At 39.0% G+C, this 20,293-nt stretch overlaps 3 protein-coding genes across 3 annotated transcripts in view; 1 reads left to right on the top strand and 2 right to left on the bottom strand.

Annotated features, from left to right (window-relative positions):
- The window catches only part of LOC146487067 (ATP-dependent DNA/RNA helicase DHX36-like), a 31,475-nt gene extending 27,416 nt beyond the window's left edge, over nucleotides 1-4,059 (bottom strand). Inside the window, exons 1-4 of the mRNA XM_085091835.1 lie at nucleotides 3,845-4,059; nucleotides 2,202-2,350; nucleotides 688-1,030; nucleotides 149-378 (exon numbers count right to left, since the gene is read on the bottom strand). Coding sequence (XP_084947961.1) covers nucleotides 149-378; nucleotides 688-1,030; nucleotides 2,202-2,350; nucleotides 3,845-3,977 — 855 coding nt within the window. The 5' untranslated portion in view covers nucleotides 3,978-4,059. The remainder of the gene's footprint in view (nucleotides 1-148; nucleotides 379-687; nucleotides 1,031-2,201; nucleotides 2,351-3,844) is intronic.
- Nucleotides 4,060-4,154: 95 nt separating this feature from the next.
- LOC146487066 (Rieske domain-containing protein-like) lies at nucleotides 4,155-8,725 on the top strand. The gene is made up of 3 exons (XM_085091928.1): nucleotides 4,155-4,407; nucleotides 8,021-8,055; nucleotides 8,434-8,725. The coding sequence occupies exons 1-3, from the start codon at nucleotides 4,221-4,223 to the stop codon at nucleotides 8,674-8,676; spliced, it is 465 nt and encodes a 154-aa protein (XP_084948054.1). The 5' UTR covers nucleotides 4,155-4,220; the 3' UTR covers nucleotides 8,677-8,725.
- Nucleotides 8,726-9,177: 452 nt separating this feature from the next.
- Nucleotides 9,178-20,293, bottom strand: LOC146487065 (GPN-loop GTPase 3-like). The gene is made up of 8 exons (XM_085091917.1): nucleotides 20,146-20,293; nucleotides 17,235-17,343; nucleotides 16,126-16,213; nucleotides 15,410-15,489; nucleotides 14,262-14,502; nucleotides 13,791-13,884; nucleotides 12,988-13,116; nucleotides 9,178-10,558 (listed from the first exon to the last, which is right to left on the bottom strand). The coding sequence occupies exons 1-8, from the start codon at nucleotides 20,188-20,190 to the stop codon at nucleotides 10,508-10,510; spliced, it is 837 nt and encodes a 278-aa protein (XP_084948043.1). The 5' UTR covers nucleotides 20,191-20,293; the 3' UTR covers nucleotides 9,178-10,507.

Here is a 20,293-nt window from a genome sequence, read left to right as displayed (position 1 = left end):
CATTAACATATTTCCTTATGATGCAGGAAATGTGTAATATTATTATACATTATGTTTTGACAGTTATTGTACCAAATTACTAGAACCCAGATCCATAATAAAATTTATTACTATAGTTTCCATTGCCTGTCAAGCCATATAAACACACCTGCATGGCTTGATATCTTCCTCCACCTGACAGCAATTTTCGCTGTTGTTCTTCCCTTAAACACTGATCCAAAACAGCATCTCTCTGCAAACTTCTCTCACTTGAACTCGCCTGATTAAATCTACCATCGCCAGATGCCAATAGATCATCAGGAGAATGGCAAATTGGTTCATCTGCTTCCACAGTAAACTGCTTTCCAAAAGCTGCAGTACTCTTTGTGTGCCCTGAGTCTATAGCAGAAACAAAAAGTTTCAAGATAGAAACTAATACAATATATTTATTCTCTAATTTTGGAAAACCAAAAGCACATAGCACTTGCCGCTGCTATGATTTCTTGAAACTAAAGATTATATCATAATGTTTTAATCATGCATTCTTGTGTTTTCTCTATAATACACTGAATTAGACACAAAATGTTAAAATGATAATACTGTTTTCATCCCAGGTTTTCATGTCAAATATTGTGTTTGTTCTTTGTTGTTCACCCTTTCCTTCCTGCATCCCATACAAAAACTGAGTAGAGATGAGTGCCACCTTACCTTCATCCAAGCTCAGTTCATCTTTCTGATATCTCCACTGTGGAGAGGTGTTGAGCCAATCTCTGGCAGTTGATGGCCCAGCCTCTGATCTGTCAGATCCAGAACTCATTCCATCCTTTCTATCTGTCAGTGACCATTTTTCAGACACATCATTATACCAGTCTCTGCAAGCTGAAGGTCCATCATCTTTTCTTCTGTATCCTGGATTCATTTGTTTGTTCTGATTTGATGGCCCTGCATGTCCACTGCCATCATTCAAATTGTGACTTTCATCTGCTCTTATGTTATCCAACAACTCATTTATTCTCTCCTCATGATGGCTGTCCATGGTAACATAAGCTCGCTAGATAAAACATTGACTGATTAGATTCTTTAAAAAGTTGCTAGCCAGCACAAAATCCCAATAACCAATAACAAATAAGATGTTCTATGTGCCTATTTTTTCATATAACCAGAGTGCAGTTAAGGATGCTCATACCGTTATATTGTTTTGTTGAAAAGCCCCCTAAATCCAGTAGATTTTGTGTTTTATCAAATATGCATTTTTATCTACAGAACATTCTGCTGGATAACTTTCTCCCAAACATTTTATATTTCAAGTGTCATACTGAATGTTGCATGCACATAAAAAATCAAGATAGGTCACTGGCAAAATTTTGAGATTTAAACATTTTCTCCAGATCCAGGACTACAAACTCAATGTCCATGTATGATATACCATTTTAAAGCTACTCATGAGTGTATTTCACAACTGATATAATTATGAATGAGAAAAGTTATGGCTTTGAAATAAATGTCCTTAACACGGAAAAATTTAAACGTTCAAAAACTTCCCAATCCTTGTGTATATTAGGTATACCCCTTAACTATGGCTTATTTGCAGTTCTCAACATGTTCATTAATGTGAGAGATGTCTTAAAACCCACAACTTCTAGGGGAAAAAAGTTGAAAAGTTATAGGGGTGGTCAACCATATCACATATGGGAGGAGGTTAAGTTTTCATCCTTTTAATGAGATCTTCAGAAGACCATCTTGGTGTCAAAAATTCGTAGAGATCTGTCAAATATTGAGAAAGTTATGGCATTATTGGCACTCTTAGCGATTTTTTATTATCATTAATTTTATTTTGTCAGTCAGCTGGGAGCCAGTTTTCTTGGATTTTTTACCTGAAACCCCTCTCTTATCTGGAACACTGACTTTAGTCTGTGGTCTGCAATTTACCCTCAGTCTACATTCTAATCCAAGCCTTCATTTTACTTATGTCCAGAAATGCACATAACCCTGAATTTGGATACTTTACGTAAGACAGACCTTTATGTCATTTTCATATGACTTCACATTTGACAGAATTATTTATGTTTTAGTAAGAATTTAGGGTAGTGGACACCTTGTGATGTCTATTATACAGTTCATGCATCTCATCAGCATGCAATTAGACATATCCCCTGCATTTCGCAATGACTGCCGGGCAAGGATAGCGCAGGGAAATTTCTCGCCATACAATAACATCACACCTGTTTCATTTCTCTCTCTGTCTTGTTTCTTTTTCCTTTTGCAGCATACCACAAACCAATCTGTTTCCCTGACAACCCTGATGGATGCCGGCCACGCCCACCTCTCCTTCCTCCTCCTCCTCTTGAAAATTCAGACTTGTTACGAACACCTTCAAAACAATGATTGTAAGATGAAAACATGGTCAATTACAGTACTAGGAATTAAGGGGAAGCACCTATGGTCAATCAGAATAAACATGATAGCGGCGGGTCTAAAACGCAGGTAACAGGTTACAGGTACAACCCTAACCCTAACCTTGGGTTAGGTTAGGATTGTACCTGTAATCTGTTACCTGTGACCTGCGTTTTAGACCTGCCGACCATTATTTCTCATGGAGGTACTTGACTGAAGCACAGGGTTAGGATTGTACCTGTAACCTATCACCTGTGACCTGCGTTTTAGACCTGCCGACCATTATTTCTCATGGAGGTACTTAACTGAAGCACGGGGAGAGAGGTGCAGCTACCAACCCTATGGCATTCTAAGATAAAAAAAAAATGCTTCATTTTGCTCCATTTTGTGGCCCTGTTCAAGAGAGTTACTGAATAGCACTGCAACATTTTTATGTGATTATGCCTCATGCTGTTGACACATTGGGTTTGAAAGGATCCTACAGTTCTGCCTTTTTCTGACAATTTTGATAAAAATGGAACCAACCACAGGCCGACCACCCTCTGTTTGTGTGGTGTAATTTCTGTTTGGAACTTGAAACTTTTTATTCTCGCGACACGATCGGTTGAAATTTTCACTGAGTGGAGATATTTTAAGTCGCCTTTTACCTTTAAGTTGAAATAAAGTTTCAACGAAATATTGATTGAGTCATGCGTGGTGTTTTTTGGCCATTCCAAGCCGTAGAAACCTTTCTCTGGCAAGTTTACTGTGCAACAGTGTTGCCGGCTGAAGGCCAGTACTAGAGAAGGGGAGACAAGGCAGGCAAGAAGCCGCCGGTGCCTCCCTTTCTCCAGTACCAGCCTTCGGCCGGTAGCACTGTTGAACAGTAAACTCGCCAGAGAAAGGTTTCTACGGCTCAGAATGGCAAAAAAACACCACGCATGACTCAATCAACATTTCCTTGAAACTTTATTTCAACATAAAGGTAAAAGGCGTACTTAAAATATCTCAACTCAGTAAAAATTTCAACCGATCGTGTCACGTGAAAATAAAGTCCCAAGTTCTGAACAGTAATTACACCACACAAACAAAGGGCGGTCTGCCTGTGAACAAACACCCAAGATAGTTATCCCATTATGTAATCAGTACCCTGTTCAGGGAAGAAGTCTCAGAAAACTATACCCTATTAGGCCATACATTCCCCATTCCCCAAATAAGCAAGTATCTGCCCTCATTTCCCCCGCAAACCACCCCCCCCCCCCTTCCTCCCCTCCTCTCGAAGTTGTAGCCTATATCCGAAACACACACACACACACACACACACACAGCAAAAAAAAATCACAGCCTAAGTATAGAACATAAAGCAACAGCATCACATAATATGAGTTTTTAGGCCCAAAGGTTGTAGCAGGCACTATATTAATAAGCTCATAGGCTTACTATATAAACTACATGTAAACTTAATAATTCTTCTGTTCAAAAATCTTCTCACCTCCTCTGTGCATCTTAAAATGTCTACAATTAGCCACGAGATCTGTTGGTGTGGTATTCAACGCGCTTGAAATCAAACTACATCTTTTTTTGCTACCGATTGAGCGCAGAGACGCCCATAGGCTTCGCTGCATTTACCAAACGTGGCTCACTAAACGTAAAGTAAAATGCCGGGATTTTTCGCTATGACGGCCGCCATGTTGGATTCTTTTGATCACCAGACCCTCTCTGACACATTTAAATTGGCCTGGAAACGAGTATGGGAAAAGCGCGCCTCGTGCGCATCAGAAAAAAAAGAAACCGCTGAATTATTTACATTCCCTTATTTATTATTTTTCGATTTTCGGCAGTTATAGTTGTTTATTCTGCGTTCTGTTATGTCAGGGCCTTCTGAGGCAACTGATAGCTCTACAGAAGCTGAATGTAGCCCTGGTATATCTGTTTGTGTTGGCAGTAGGCAGGAGGTAATTGAAAAAAGGAAAATGAGATGCAATGTGAATGGAAGGGATGTTGTCATATTTTACCACAACAAAACTTTTTATGCCATGGATCAGCATTGCTATCGTAAGTTGCATGTAATAACAGTAAGCTTTATAACATTTCTGTAAATCATGACTTTTATGTTTGATAGCACTTCGTAGGGCGTCTAGAAACCTAAGACCTAAGACCTAAGACCTGGGAACCTAATTTATCAGTCAATTCCAAGCGCGATCATCCCCCCCCCCCCCCCCCCCGGGTAACCCCCGGGCATTTGACCCCTGTTCGGCTCCACATAGTGGGGCATTTGACGCGAATAGAACCCGACCCATCGGGCATTTGACCCGTCGAAAAAATGCTGGTCAGCGGTCGCGTTTAAAAATGATTTGTACTCCATGTAACATGTCACAACTCCTCGTGGTTTTCGACAAAATTTATGTTGATATATGCGAGCTCTTTTTGGGGCCCACAGTTTTAGCTAAAATTGTGGGCCCCAAAATTATGTCAAGCACAAAATATGTAACGCCTTGCACACCTTTTCGCCTGTTTCCTACATGTAAATCCGCTAGCGTAGGTGCGGTTTTACGTAATGTAAAATTTATTTTAGTCTTTTATGTAGGTACATATACAGGTCACTCATGTTGCATTGTAAAACTCCCTGACGAAGTGTGCGTTAGTCACACGAAACGCGTAGGAGAAAATAAATCGTTTTACAACTGTAAGAGTTCGCAGACGTGCTGCTCACTAGTTTTATCTAAAAAATTTATGAATGTATCAATTTCGTTGATTTTTATATAAATAGAGCTAGCGAATACAAAAAAAAACCAACACGATGACTTTTCAGCCCCAACCAGTGGAGCATTTGACCAAGAAATCGGCCCATATAGCGGGGAATTTGATCAGGCATTTTTAAAAAAGTCAAATGCCCGGGGGTTTGCCCGGGGGGCGGGGGGGGGGGGGGGAGGATGATCGCTTTTGGATTTGACTCAGACATAAGACCCGGAAACCTAAGACCTGGAAACCTAAGACCCGGAAACCTAAGACCCGGAAACCTAAGACCTGGAAACCTAAGACCTGGAAACCTAAGACCTGGAAACCCAAGACCCGAGTATAATAGGTTATTATATGAATCCCTCTTTGAATTAAAAAATAATAACCATTCTTCAACTTCACATATCTGGATAACTGCTTCTCTGAACGGTTTTAAGGGGAAAAACTTCTACGGTCCAGCTTTTTTGAGGTTGTCGCCATTTTGTTTTCGCAAAGATTGGAAACTAGTTATGATCGATAAGCACAGTTCCGGGTGGGCTGTGAGCGAGCATAGGGTTCCCGGGAAGTAGTGAGGTTCAAGAGTAGGCGCTTTCCCTTGCAAACCAAAGCCGGGAAAGGTGACCCGTTTGTAAGGTTAGGAGAGGAGGAGTAGGAGAGAGGGAGCAGTGAATGGGAAGGGATTCGTTTCCTTTCCTTGTCGACTCCCCTCCCAGCCACCTACTGCATTTTGAGTTGTTGTTGTTGTTGCCCCATTTCCCTGAAAGCTTTCGTTTGCTTTTCGCGCTCGCTTGGAGATAACGACTGCTACTTAGGATCAGCCGGTTGACAAGAAGAAAAATATTCAGAGATTCGAAAATTCTACTGAGATCATCGGAAGAATAAACAATTAAGTGTAAAAGTTTGTATTTAAAAAAACACATCACGGAAATGGGTTATATTAAATAAATTTTAAGTGGCCGATGGGTGCGGGTAACAATCATGGTTGGTCGGTATCATAACATGCGACCCATCACCTTTAAAAGAGGTTAAATAAACAATGGAAATTAATCCACTAAACAAAAGTTATTGAAGTTATATTTTTATTTTGACATGGTTTTAAGGCAATAAAGCAAAAAATTGAAAATTTTAGCTACAAAGGGAAGGTGAAACTTTACCAATATTAATTTCCAAGCTATGCGGGGTATGTTGTTTTTTTTTTGGTCAATTTTAGTGCAATTGAAAACTTACTAACTTGGCGGACTTACCGGCAAGCAAGACGTGTGATAATGAATATACCACAAGCTGTACATGCTTCTGCAATCAGTGATGGAACCGCAAACTGTTTCTTAATCGTACTGAAAGCAGTATGCGGTTAAGGTATTTTCCTTTCCCACGGCCGTTGACGTTTCTGCAGGCAACTTTTAACATTCCATCATGTTAGAATTCTTTTTTTTTTTCAATACGGCTAACTCAGAAGCTCATGTTTCGCTAGCGCTGTGCCGTACAGTTTTCTCGCTATGGCGTTTCAAATCCCTTCGATCCCTCCTTCAAAACAGAAGGAGGTCGACTGCACAGGATTGCCGGTGCTTCCATTTTAACAGCTTTGCAACAAGGAGGAGATAATTGTTTCCCAATATCTTATTATTATTGAATATACCTTTATCTGTTTGTACAGTCTATCCACGTCACGCGTGACCAGTATTTCCGAGAATGAAATGAACATTAGAATTGCTCTTTGTAATGTCCGGCATTTGCATATAATCTTGAACATGTTCATTTCATTCTCGAAAATACTGGTTACACGTGACATTAATTGACTGTAACTATGGAGGAAACCCGAAACAAAACGGGTCTTAGGTTTCCTGGTCTTAGGTTTCCAGGTCTTAGGTTTCCGGGTCTTAGGTTTCCAGGTCTTAGGTTTCTGGGTCTTAGGTTTCCAGGTCTTAGGTTTCCGGGTCTTAGGTTTCCAGGTCTTAGGTCTTACGTTTCTAGACACCCGCACTTCGTAAAATAAACAATCTTGGTAAAATGAGGAGGTAAACATCACCCAGATGTGGCATATTTTAAAAGGAATTCCAAGGGGGAGGGGTGAACAATAATGGAATTCCGAGGTCATTGCCTGGGGGGGAAATATTTTCCAAAGGCTAGTGGGATGCCACGCGTGGTGGGGTACGGATATTTTCTGGAATCACCAATACAGTCAACAGAAGGCAAGGAGACCATAGCTAGTGAGCATGGTTAATTTTCGCTGGTTGTCTTGTTGTCCAATAGCCCTGTGTGCTTAGTGACCTGACCTTGGATTCAAAGCAAGGCTGCAGGTGACCTTGTCTTGATACAAACCTCACTGCTTTTCATATGTAGATCATGCTGTTCTGCTAACTAGTTTGCATTTACATATGAAAAGCAGTGAGCTGAAGTTTGTATCAAAACGAGGTCACCCCCAGCCTCGCTTCCAATCCAAAGCCAGGTCACTAAAACACACAACTATTCAGTTCAGTTTCAGTTTATTTACACCTGGGCCCAGTTGTTTGAAGCCCGATTTAGCTAATCCTGGATTAACGTGAACTTTGACCCGAGTTTAAGTACTAATCAATAAACATTTTTCCAAAAGATTTTTGTCCTTCAGTATTGACTTAGACTTTTCTTCACCTTTAGCTTGACAAAAGCCTTCAAACCCATTTTTAACGAGCGAGATGAAAACCTCAAACATTAACTTTTAATCGTGGATTAGCATTAATCGCCTTTCAAACAACTGGGCCCAGGATCTAGTATATATACCCTTGGAAATACCCAGGATATACCCTTGGAAATTTACCTTTCCATGCATACCATAGTAACTTGAAACTATGCATGGACCATAGTTTCTTGTTTCTTGTTTCTTGTGTACCCCCTCGACCCATGCAAATCATTTTCAAGCATTCACTAACCATCATGCTTCTCCTGTTACAAGATGCTGGTGGTCCTTTGGATAAAGGAGACATTGAGGTAATGATTGAAACTCATCAACCATTGTTTTTAGAATTAAAGGCAGTGTAGAAGCCTTCATTACATGCATTTAACAAGCATTTTGGGGGAACACTGAACTGTCATAAATGACAGTACCAGTCTGCTTTGGAGGAAACGTTATTTGAGATGGTGCAGAGCCATGCTACTGACCATGAAAATAGCAAATAATGCAATCTGATGTTCATTGTCATGTCTGTCGATGGCTTTCTGTCTGCCCAAATAATCCCACAATGCTTAATACCTGCCAGTCTCTCCATGGTTTCTGTGTTGGGAGATCAAGTTGCCTGATAAAACAGCTTGCTAAGAACCATTCAGAGTGTGTTCCACATAATGGGATTAATTATAATACTTTTTCAGGACATAGGTGGAAGATGGTGCATCATATGTCCATATCACAAACAGAAAATTGCCCTGGACACTGGTGAAGGTTTACACTACTCCATTGATCCTAAAGATTTGAAGAAGCCACCCAGACTGTGTTCCAAAGGGGCTGTTCAGAGAGTTCATCAAGTTCATGTTGATGAAGATAAAGTGTTTGTCACATTATCAGAAACAAAGCAATATATACCCTCAGATTACTTTTATGCCAAGAAAGTTTAAAATTTACACCATGTTCTATTACATAATAAATTTATTGTTTTTCTGTGTATTTTGTTCACTGGTTTGCAGTTTTGCTAAAAGCAGTCCAATGGCCCATCAGCCCTAAGCCCACTTCTTGGCCCTCAGCCCTGTGGTGCCCAACCCACACCATGACCCATGGCCCAGTGCACGAATGTACAGAAATACACCTAACCCTGAATTCGGGCACTTTATTATAAGAGAGTCCTTTTTTGTCATTTTCGTATGACTTCGTGTCTGACAGAATTATTTGTCTTTTTAATAGTAAGATTTGGTTAGGGGACACCTTGTGATGTCTCATACAGTTCATGCATCTCATTAGCCTGCTTTTCTCGACATAGCTTGCCCAGTGGCCCACTTCTAGCCTGACCTTTTTTCATATGACAAATCACACTGTAAATCTCTGTTACACATAACGGACATTTTGCGTGAGCAGACATGAAGCCACTGACTGGTACAGATATCAACAGAATCATTCCAAAGACGGATTTCAAACATTTATGTTTGAATTACCATAACCACAGAGGCACATTTATCATGTTCCACTTCACACCAAAATAAATAAATGTAATCAACAGCTCAGAGGCCCACAAGTGGACTCAATAGCTATCAAAATCAAAACTCTGTAATATTAATATAGCATTCCAACAATAGATTACTAATTTTACTGGTGGAAGATTGTTAAAAGTTGTTGAAATTCGGTGTCATCAAGGCCTTTCACAATATCCTATAAATGGGTCCATCGTTCCTATACTATATACTGAAAGAACACATTTTAACCTAATCCCTTATCAGTGCAACGAAAAAATAAGAGAGCCCAAAATAAATCCACAACAAATTTTTATTAATTTTACAAAATGTACAAAAAACAACAAAGGTTATGAAGCCCTGAGGTGGCCTCTCTTAGAAAAGTTGCAGGGGAGAACCATACCTTTCAGGGGCAAACATTTGTGCTTTGGTACTACTTAGGATTAGCATGGCTGCAACAGTTATCCCTGGTGGGTACCTTTGAGGGCAAAAGGCTAAGTCATAGTAAAATTTACTAACAAACAGGGCCCAGTTGTTCAAAGCCCGATTAAGCTACATGTAATCCTGGGTTAACGTGAACTTTGATTCGAGTATATTTACTAATACGTTGAAAAGATCTTTGTCCCTTAGTTTTGCCTTAGACTTTTCTTTACAATTAGCTTAAAATGAGCCTTTAAAATCATCTTTAATGGGCAAGATGAAAACCTCGGTTAACTTTTAATCAGAGATTAGCGTTAATCGGTTTTCGAACAACCCAGCCCAGGATTGTAACTACCTGTTAGAATTGAAGGATTTGGTGTATTACTGACCTACAGTTTCAGCTTAAGATTTTTTCACTTTTTTGTGCTTCGTAAAAACTCATGGTTACGGGCAAGTTTTTCATTTTTTATGTCAAATCAAAGTGCAAACCAGAGTGAAAAATCTCAGCAAAACATTCCTTGAAGGAATTGGAGGCAACATTAAAAAAATCCAGTAAATGTGATCTAATGATGGATCAGATTTGATGGCCATTGTTATATTAAAAATGATCATCATTGACAGCAGGAAGATTCATCCAGACATCACATCCAGCCACAGTTGGGATTGCACAAATTTTCATTGACAAAATATAACGTCCAGTGAATGAGCATTATCTGTAGCTCAGTTTGGAATTGGATTGCCTTCCACTTGATAACAAACTGAGAGCTGGTTACTGGTAATATTCCACTGTTGAGATGCTGAATGGTTTCAGATCCTTATACTGATATCCATGCTTGATGTATAAGCTGGAATAACAAAGCACCTGTCAGCTGTCACCTGTGAAATCATTAGGATTCTCGTCATCTTGATCATCATCCTAAAATGGAAGCAGATCAACATTTAAAAGTCGATGAAATGTGTATTTTACTTACACTCATTTTATTAAACTGGTTTTCATTAATTTTATACAATAAAGAATTGAAAAGATGGGCGAGACAAAACACTGCCTCAGACTAGCTACAAACATTTCATTAATTTTAACATCAAAACTATTTCACATTTTTGCTTTGGTTTTGCTTCCAAGGGAACACTCTGTTATTGGTTCAAACAACCTGTTACACTTTCTTGACCAATACAAAGTAAAATAATTATATAGTTGATGCTGATCCTGCCTTTCTTGTACACGGTTTACAGCCCACAATTCCTTGATTTGCCCTGATGAACTGGAAGGGCTAACACACAAAACGTCAGCACTCAAATTTCTTTACGGTGGCCATTTTACCTTTAGTTATCAACTCTGTTGACAAACCAAACATGTTTGCCAGGGCTTGGCACTAACTAAATACAGTCAACTCTCGCCTTGCGGACACCCCGCTATCATGGGCACCCCGACAATACGGACAGCAGCTAAATCAGCTAAATCCCCAACAAAAATAAATAGGAGATGTTTGACTGAAATAAATTCCCGCTATTATGGACTCTCACTATTAAGGGCACTAACTCGTGGTCCCAAGGATGTTCGCAATAAAGGGAGTTGACTGTAAATGTATTTGCCTGGAGTTCTGATTGATTCATTGTGTTATTTGCACCAGCAATGCTTGGTCAGAGAAACCGCTTTGCTTATGCTGTGAATACAATCACCTAGCAACACTGTACCATTTGGTCATTCCCTGAAAGAGCTCAAAGAGACCAGGCTGATGTTTCTTAAGACCAGCCCAGCTTCTCAAAGAGTCATTAACTGTATTCAGTGGACAAGCTGCCATCCAACTGATAGAGATAGATAGAGCATTAGCTTTATCCATTCGCTAAAATAAATTTATCCAATATAATGGATTTATCCAGTGGTTCAAATTTTTGTTTGGTTTAAAAATTTTCAAACAAGTTTGATTTTTATTTCCCTTTGTCTCTGATAATGGTAATGAATATTGCAAAAAGGCAAATAAAAATTAAGCTGGTTTGAAAAATTTAGACCCAAAAAAATTTAAATCACAACAGATATGTGTGTTTAAAATACATATTATACTAGCTCTTTGGACAGCTGGAGCTGGGGTGCAAATATGAACAAGACATCAAAGTTCAGGACGGTGTGGATTACAGACAGAAACACTTCTGTCCTGTCTGATACAGCAATTTTAAACCTTAACAGGGCTTCTGATATTATGCGATGTTGCGATTTCGCATAATTGACCTAAAATCGCATAATTCATGAAAAATCGCAGAATTTGTACAAAATCGCACAATTTAAGAAAAAAAGAGCAAAAACTTCGCTTTATGTTAAGTTCTCCGATAATTTAAGCGTTATCTCAAGGAGTTTTTTCTCTCAAAAGGCATCAGAAATCACCTGGAAGCGTTTGTTTGTTGATTAAGCGAACAAACAGGCATTCTATGCTTCATTTTACATGCTGGGGACCTGGTGCTGGTTTTCAATATTAAACAAGTGATCATTGACCCCGAATAAACAATCCTTTTATGTAAATACACCAATCACAATCATTGATATATTTTTAAGATGTCATTTGATCCCTTCATACTTGGGATGTAGGCATTGACGTGAAAACTGCGTGATAGTCGCTTGCAATATGTAGTTATTTTGTTTTAATTGCAACAAACATCCTCATTATGAATAGGTTTGTTGTTAAAACACCGAGCGCTTCTTCGCAGGAGAAAAAAAAGATCACACCTTTCAGTAAATATTTCGGCAAAAGACAGGGCAAGAAAGTACCCGAAGGAACGTTTCATGTTGACGATGGTCTGTTGTTTACCCTGCGAGCAGTGTCTCCTTCGATCTTCCTAGATGTTTTGCTCTTCGTGCAACATAGTGGTTGATCATCTTCGAAAGTTTGTGGTTGACAAGCACATTGAAGCTGAGTCACACAAGCGGAACGTGGAAAAAAATGCGGGTGGGAAGCAACAAATGCTGACTTGACCAAATTTAAGCAATATCTGATTTTCAATAATTTGAAATGAGGCAACAAATGATTTATTTCAGCTGTTTCTTCATTTCTTCGAGCTCTAGTTGCTTCTTGAACAGCAAAAAATGGATTGTGCTCCTCTTAGACCTAATAAAACAAGGCTAAATTAGCTTAAATGAAATTGCATAATTTGCCGCATAATAGACCTTTCTTGCCGCATAATGAGACTTAAAAGTGCCGCATAATTTCCAATTTTTTTCCGCACCCTATCAGAAGCCCTGCCTTAATTAGTTTATCTTCATCAACTACACTGGGCGAACATGCCGTCAAACAGTAATTTACAACGTCAGTTGATCTTGCTTTTGGTGAATCTGAAATTAAATCAAATAATAACCTTCATTTCACGGACATCCAAGTCTTCCCCATATTGAATGGCATTGTCAATCTGAAGAAGCAGCTTCATAATGGATTCTTCATCACAAAGATTTAGTGGTAGAAATGATACCATGCTGTAATTATCAATCTAAACACAGAATAATAGTGAGTGTGATGTACATGTTATCTCAATAATTTGGCTTTGATCAGCTGCAAAACACCTCTTATACTACATATAACACTCATGTACAATCATATAAAAATATCAAGTCAAATTCAAATGCTCGTGTAGCTATCTGTTAAGAGAACTAACGTCCTTTTGTAGGCTCTAAATAAACTGAAGAATTATGATTGACTTTAATAATCCCTTGTTTATCTGTTCAAATGTCTAAAAAGGTCTGTACAAAGTTAGTTTTTTTTTTCCATTTGAATGGCTAATTAATATACCCATCCATTCAAACATGTTGTTGTTGTTGTTGTTGTTGTTTTGTTTTGTTTTGTTTTTCCCCCTTTTAAACAACTAACTAAAGAAAGGTAAACAAACAGCTAACAAATAAATATCTGATAATAATTAAGTAGAATTTATTGATTTCATCTTTCAATCTGGGAACTAGACAAGTTAACCCTTTAAGCCCTAACAGTGATCAGCATCAAATTTCTTCTTGTAATATCAATGCTTTTATTCAACCCCTGAGGTTATGAGAACTAAGGATATGATCACTCAAGGTGAATGTTCCCCCCAGTACTTTTATAAGAATGGTATGGGAACAAGATAGGAGAATTTTGTTTTTTGATATTAGGGGTTAAAGGGTTAACACCTACCAGTTGTGCTAGAGCTTTATTAAGCTTTCTGAATTTCTTGCTTGAACTTCCTTTAAGCTCTTCTACAAGTTGCCATGGATCAGGGTCCAGAAACCTATTCACAATCATAATAACTGACAGCAATGTCGCAAACATAACTAAAAGGGTACTAAAGTTGCATCGTGTGGCACAGCCACTGTTTAGCCAAGTTTCTGTAGCATGAGGAAAGCAGAATTAAAGAAATCTCTTGGATTTTAGTAGAAGGATCCTGGACAGCAACATTATGCAAGATGTTGTGAAACAATAATTTATTGTATGACAAAATAAATTGTTTCCTGGTCCTGTCACTTGAAGTTAAGAAAAAAAATTAGCTTTCAGAATCCAAAAATATATTTAAGAGTACAAGCTTTCGATATCTAGCTTTCATGTTGAGAATTTGTATAAGTACATACTTAAATTTGCTGAAAATAGCAGTTTTTATTATCAACCCACCTGTCTACCTCCTTCAGTTGCTTTTTGCTCAGCAAGTCCATTTTACTCATCACATTTACGTGGGGAATTTCAAGCTGAATCATAGCAGACAGTGCCGACAAAATTCCAGCAAAGAACTTGCTGCAGTCTACCATGAACTGTGAGTCGATCAGGAAAACACCACACACTCGGAAATTCCACTGGTGTAGGGTTTCCACTAACTGCCGCATGACAGGCATGTGTGTGTAAAGCTCTATCTGCCCTGCCGGAGAATAAAAAGAACCAAGACTAAACTAAAATAAATTTCCTTTACTGTATCTCTCAATAACATGCGGACTCTGAAGTTCAAGATTTAACCAACCGTTGCATTCTCCAATGCTCAGCTTACCTCTTAGAAAACTAAGATGTTTGGCTCAGTGGGTTCAAAAGGTCACATTCAAACGCTGTGATTGGTGGATTTCTATCCACTTGGTAGCTTTCTGGATTTTGCGGTAAGTCAGTTGTCTACATAATAATTTTATGATTGACAGCAGTAAAACACGCAAATCATTAGTTGAGTATTGAAGTTCAGAGTTCACAAGTTATTGAAAGGCGCATGCGCAGTAAAAAATGAGGAACCACATATAGATATTCAATTTACTGCCTGGCACTTACTTTGTATCAAGAGCTTATGAGAAGTTTCGACTTGAAGTTCGGAGGGTTAAGTGTATATAAAGGAAAGGGGTACAAATTAACTCTGAGAGTTTAAGCCATCTACAGTAGTGTTCCATGGCCAAACAATAACAGAAACTTAAACCTTAGGAATAGTCACTGTCAGTGCAATTTCATAGTAGTCATCTTCAATGTCACTATCTTACAGGGATTTGCCTACAGTGTGTAGTAATAAGCTTTTCAGTATACCATGTACATGTAGGGATGCTTTTTTAAAAAATTACTGAGACTAGAACACTAGACTAAATCATCTCATTGCAAGTAGAAACTGTTTCACAAAAAAGAGAATAACATTGTTACTCAAAAGAAAGAAAGAAAGAAAGAAAGAAAGAAAGAAAGAAAGAAAGAAAGAATGAACAAAGGAAAAAACAAATGAAAGAAGAAAAGGAAGGAAGGTTTATTATTATTCTTCATCTAAGCTTAATAACCACTTCACACAGTCAATTTTGGATAAATACCTGGGCAGTCGAAGAGAATGTAGTCATCATCAACATCTCCCAATTTTTCCTCCAACCAATCAAAATTCTGCACCAGGTATCTTCAATATCAATCCAGAGCAGAGTATGAATTATTTACAGAATGCATTATTTGTCAAGATGAAAGGTGACATCTGAGGTTTTTTTTTTTTTTAACAACAACAACAACAACAATCTTTATTCGTGCCCAGAAAATATACAGAGTTACATTAATACAAGAAAGAAAAATTACTAAAGAAGAGGGCACAGCCACTTAGAAATAGCAAGCTAATCGAGCTAAGTGGCTGGGCCAAGCGGAAAAATTTGCAAATACCCTACATTAAAATAGAACTAAGGACACGATTTACCATTCACACACACACGCACACACAAAAATAACAATAAACAAGGGGAAGTGCACACGCAAAAACTGGAAAATAAAGTGCATCAAAGAGCCAGTCAGTATTTTGGGACCTCACTACAGGGTAAATAAAATCGATGGAGATGAGGCACTTATAATGGATGCTTTTGATTTTTAACAAATATGGCAAATTTTTGTGTAATTTTAGAAACATTGTATGAAAAAGTGTACACCATGAACTGAATGTATCACAACAGACAAGCTGGAAGAATTAATCTAATCTAATACCACTACTAGCAGTGTACTTGGCAAGTTTTAAGGGTAGACACAGTGTATAGTCCATAAAACTGTTTCTTACTCCATGCAGAAAACAAGTCCTCCATTTGGTCCAAGTCGCAAATCCTCAGCTTCCATAACATCTTCCAGTTCAACCAACTCCCTTATGTCTTAAAAAACATTGATGATAATGTTGATTAATTAAATAGTATTCTAGGAACAATACAGCTGTAAGTTTATAGCGGTTACAAGATTCTCAGTTAGTTTAGCCAATAAAAGGCCGATTTAGACTGTACAACTTTTGCTTACAATAATTGTCGCATGCGATTTCTAGAGAGCGCGCTGCTCACCTCATGCAAAAAAATCACACACAACACTCGTCATTCAACATTGCCTAAACCTACAATTGTCGTAGGATTTTAAAACATATTTTAAAACATGTTTTAAAATCCTACAACATTTCTTGTGACGTACACGACAGTCGTAAGCGACTTGTACATGTAGGTTTGCTTTACACGAAACAATTCGTGTTGTAGGCCTGTCGTAAGCTTGTCGCATGCGACAAAGTCATACCATGTAAATTGCCCTAAACTAGTAAAGTACAAAACCTGCCATGGGTGCGGTCAGTGCATCATTTAGGGTCCATAAACTATTTTGCTTGAACTAATACATTTTTGACGCAACACCATACTGAAAGTAGAATTCTTTGACTCTGCTAGAGTCTTGTTCAGAGTGAATTGGTCAGATCACATGATATGACCTGATCAGCCTTGTCCAGATCGCTGGAAGGTTTTATCTCACTCCGTCTCTATTTAGGATTGGCTTGTGGGCTCTGATGTAAATTGCCTCCTGAACTCCTTTTGTAAAGCAGTCTGGATCTCTGTCCAAAATCCATGTCCCGTCAATGTGGACATCGTGTTCTGGCTTGTCTTTGTTGATGTGTTGAGACATGGAGGAGCTCGGTCTGCTATGTTCTCAGAAATGTGCCGTGAGGTCTGGTCAGTTCACATGTCTCGTGACCTGACCAAATCACTATGAACAAAACTCTAGCAGAGTCAAAAGCTTAGAATGTTACTTTCAAATATATGATGTAGCATCAAAATTTATAAATTCAACCATAATTGCACACCCTACACAATCAATTACTCCACTAAATGACATTCATAAATTATTAATGTACATGTAACATACCAGCTAAAACTGGATAATCAAAATGTTCTGCAGCTGGATCAAGATTCACCACTTGAACAGATCGTTGCACATTTTCACAGTGTTGTAAGATTGTACTGCAGTAAGTTGACTGAAACAAAAATGCCTCAAGTTACAAATCAGTCCCGTGTACTAATTAGTACATAATAATACCAAGAGGGTATAAATCCTAAGTAAAAGCTTTCAAAGTGTATTGACATTTGACCAAAACAGGTCACAGACTGCAGTTCCTCTAGGTGAATCTGGGTGGTGTTCAGGGGGTGGAAAGGGGAGGTGCATAAACATCCCAGATCTGACACACAGACAGACTGACTGACTGTCACTGAGCTGACTGACCGTCAGTGAGCTGACTGACTGACTGACTGACTGACGGACTGACGGACGGACGGACTGACTGACTGATTGATTGATTGATTGATTGATTGATTGATTGATCGATCGATCGATTGCAATTTGCCAGGTACCAGGGATTTAACCTGGTTATTATTAGCTTGATCCCGGACTACATTGCCAGAAAAACAAAGCATGCATACAACACTCGAATTTCAATAACAATCCCTGGTTATTTTTTGCCATTTTCCCACCGTACTTACAGTGCGACCGGGAAAACCGTGAACACCTGAAATATGTCAGGAATGTTATTTCTGTCCAATCACGCGTCCGAAATCCATTCGCCAAACCGCAGACTGTTTACTGTCGTTTGCGCGGCCAGATTTGTTTTGGCTTTATATACGGGTAATTTATTTTATGTGAGCTAATTCTGGTCGTTTAAGCTCTGAGACTACTCATAAACCCCATAAAGAAACAGAACTGTGCATGTATTTGTCATTTCAGTTCACCGGAACACTGGCGTTCCGAAGCAATTGTTGCTTTCAACATGTGGCGCGGTCGCTAATACCTGTATTATCACTATGAAATAAAACCAGTGCATTCAACAAAAAACATGAACGATTTATTGAAAGATGAAAACGTATCATAACTCAACAGTCAGCCGATATTTCAGAGCCAATTTTTACTTGTAAGCCTTGCAGAACTATGAGAAATGTTCGTGTTCCTTTGTTTATCATTTTTCTACCGGAAAGTGAGCTTAAAGAACGCAACAGTTTCACAGACAGTTTGCCCGCTGCAAGTCTCTTATAATATCAGATATAATCCACAACCGAAGTCGACGAAGTCGAACGTGCTTCAGGGTCACAAATAGGGATGAAATCGTCAATCACTGAGTGATCCTGAAATAGGCATTCTAGCACTACTGGGAGTGGAAATTGCCGTTGCATGATCGCCCGTAACATTGACCTGCAGTGGAGCTACTTGCGCTTTGCTTGTCTCTAGCAAGTGAATCAGACGCCAGTCTTCACTTTCGGGCGGGATTTTATTTTCCAATATTCTTTGAAGGTATAGTAGGTCTTTGTCGAGTTCCTGCCTGTTGATGTATTTTATGGGATTCGAAGCCTTCAATCTTGGTCTCATAATTGAAAAAAAATTCCCACGCGATCTCTGTATTTGCATTAGAAATTGGTCAAGTGTATGCTTCGCTGTTTCTTTGTTCTTCTTCAACAAGGCGAGATTTTTCTGTGTGTCGTTTATCGCCTTGCTAAGTTCAGGATGTTTGTCTTTCAGTCTGCATTTCTTGTGGGAATCACAAGGCACACCTCGACAACTGTTCTTGTTATGGCCTTCAGAATGGCATTTACTGCAAATTCTTCCCCGCGTTACGGTGAGGAGAGAATTATTTTCCTCTTTAAGCTTAGATAAATGCTTTTCTGCACTGGAAATTTGGGCTTCTAAAAAGCTCACATTCTCGATAAGTTCTAGTTTGCGGCGTTCGAGCGGAGAATCTGTCGTTGGTTGTTCAGGAGCAGCAGGATTCGATACGACAAAACTCATAGGCGTATCTGGTTGTTGTTGTATCAACTTGACCACTAGTGCTGGACTCCTCGTAGGTCAACTGCCTCGGCTGAAGACAATTCTCTTGAAAACGACGAATTTCGAATTCTAGCGCTCTCTTCTCGGCCAGCAACAAACGCTTAGGTGATGAGAATATTATATCCAAATCTCCTTGTTTCAAATACTGAAGCGACTTTTTTGTGGTGAATCCACGGTCCTCAAACTCCTCAGAAAATCTCTCTATACCAGGAATTCCCATTGACACCAACCACTCTCTTATTTCCGTCATTTTGCTTGCGTTTTGGTTAGTTTACCTGGGAACTTTGCTCCAATTCTGCTACTTTGTTAACGCTGCTATTTAGTGCGAAAGCAGAACGAAGGAAAACAAAGGGCGGGAGTCTTGATGTATGGTTGACAGCTGTCAGTATTGTCATCGTTTTATTAGATTCCTTTACTACTTTTAGCGCCTCACCATTACATGTAAGATAGTATCGGGGAGAAATGAGCAAGGTTGTTATCAGCGACTGTCATGAAAGGGCAATACGTATACAATCATACTGTGGCTGGGATGACACTTACAAATACACTCCAGAACCTAATAATTTAATGTAAGAAATCACAAAGCAATTGCTGTGCGAAGTCCTTCAAATCAAGTCATGGGTCATGTGCCAGACAACTTGTGCGAATGCGTGAGACTCTTTGATCGCCTTGCCCATAAGATACACATCTCTTGGTGAGTGAAAATAATTCAAAGGAAATACCAGTGCAGAGCCCTTACACGAAGTGTAACAAGTAATCATCGACAGACTCGAGTCTTTTATTCCTCCAGTATTTGTTATTCACTTTGCAGTTTTGGCGCGCGAAGTCCTGAAACATGATTGGCTTAAAAACAATAAGCATTCCTGACATATTTTAGGTGTTCACGGTTTTCCCGGTCGCACTGTAAAAGGTGTGTTAGGTGAAGGAACTGCATATTGTCCGATAATTTCTCCATTAATACACCTACCTTTCCGCTGCCAGCGGGTCCCATTACCAGTTGTGCATATCTCATGTTTACGAAGCAGAAATCTCTTTAAAAAACAGAGATCAGATGGCAGTAACCGCACACAGACAAGCACTCTGTTTCATGTTGTGTTTTCCATCCGCCATCTTGA

This window comes from Pavona decussata, unplaced genomic scaffold (genome assembly GCF_977016875.1).
Source record: "Pavona decussata unplaced genomic scaffold, jaPavDecu1.1 SCAFFOLD_19, whole genome shotgun sequence".
In the NCBI taxonomy this organism is placed as follows: Eukaryota; Metazoa; Cnidaria; class Anthozoa; order Scleractinia; family Agariciidae; genus Pavona; species Pavona decussata.
The sequence above is the reverse complement of the archived record's forward strand: the minus strand, read 5'-3'. Positions and strand labels throughout refer to the sequence as shown.

Bases quoted from the DNA above. Each gene is read 5' to 3' on its own strand.
- LOC146487066 (XM_085091928.1), top strand. From the start codon at position 4,221: ATGTCAGGGCCTTCTGAGGCAACTGATAGCTCTACAGAAGCTGAATGT. The intron at 4,408-8,020 runs GTAAGTTGCATG...TCCTGTTACAAG, and splicing joins CATGGATCAGCATTGCTATC to ATGCTGGTGGTCCTTTGGAT. The intron at 8,056-8,433 runs GTAATGATTGAA...ATACTTTTTCAG, and splicing joins TGGATAAAGGAGACATTGAG to GACATAGGTGGAAGATGGTG.
- LOC146487065 (XM_085091917.1), bottom strand. From the start codon at position 20,190: ATGAGATATGCACAACTGGTAATGGGACCCGCTGGCAGCGGAAAG. The intron at 13,885-14,261 runs GTGGGTTGATAA...GATTGTGAATAG, and splicing joins CAACTGAAGGAGGTAGACAG to GTTTCTGGACCCTGATCCAT. The intron at 10,559-12,987 runs GTTATTATTTGA...CTTCCATTTTAG, and splicing joins TGGATGTCCGTGAAATGAAG to GATGATGATCAAGATGACGA.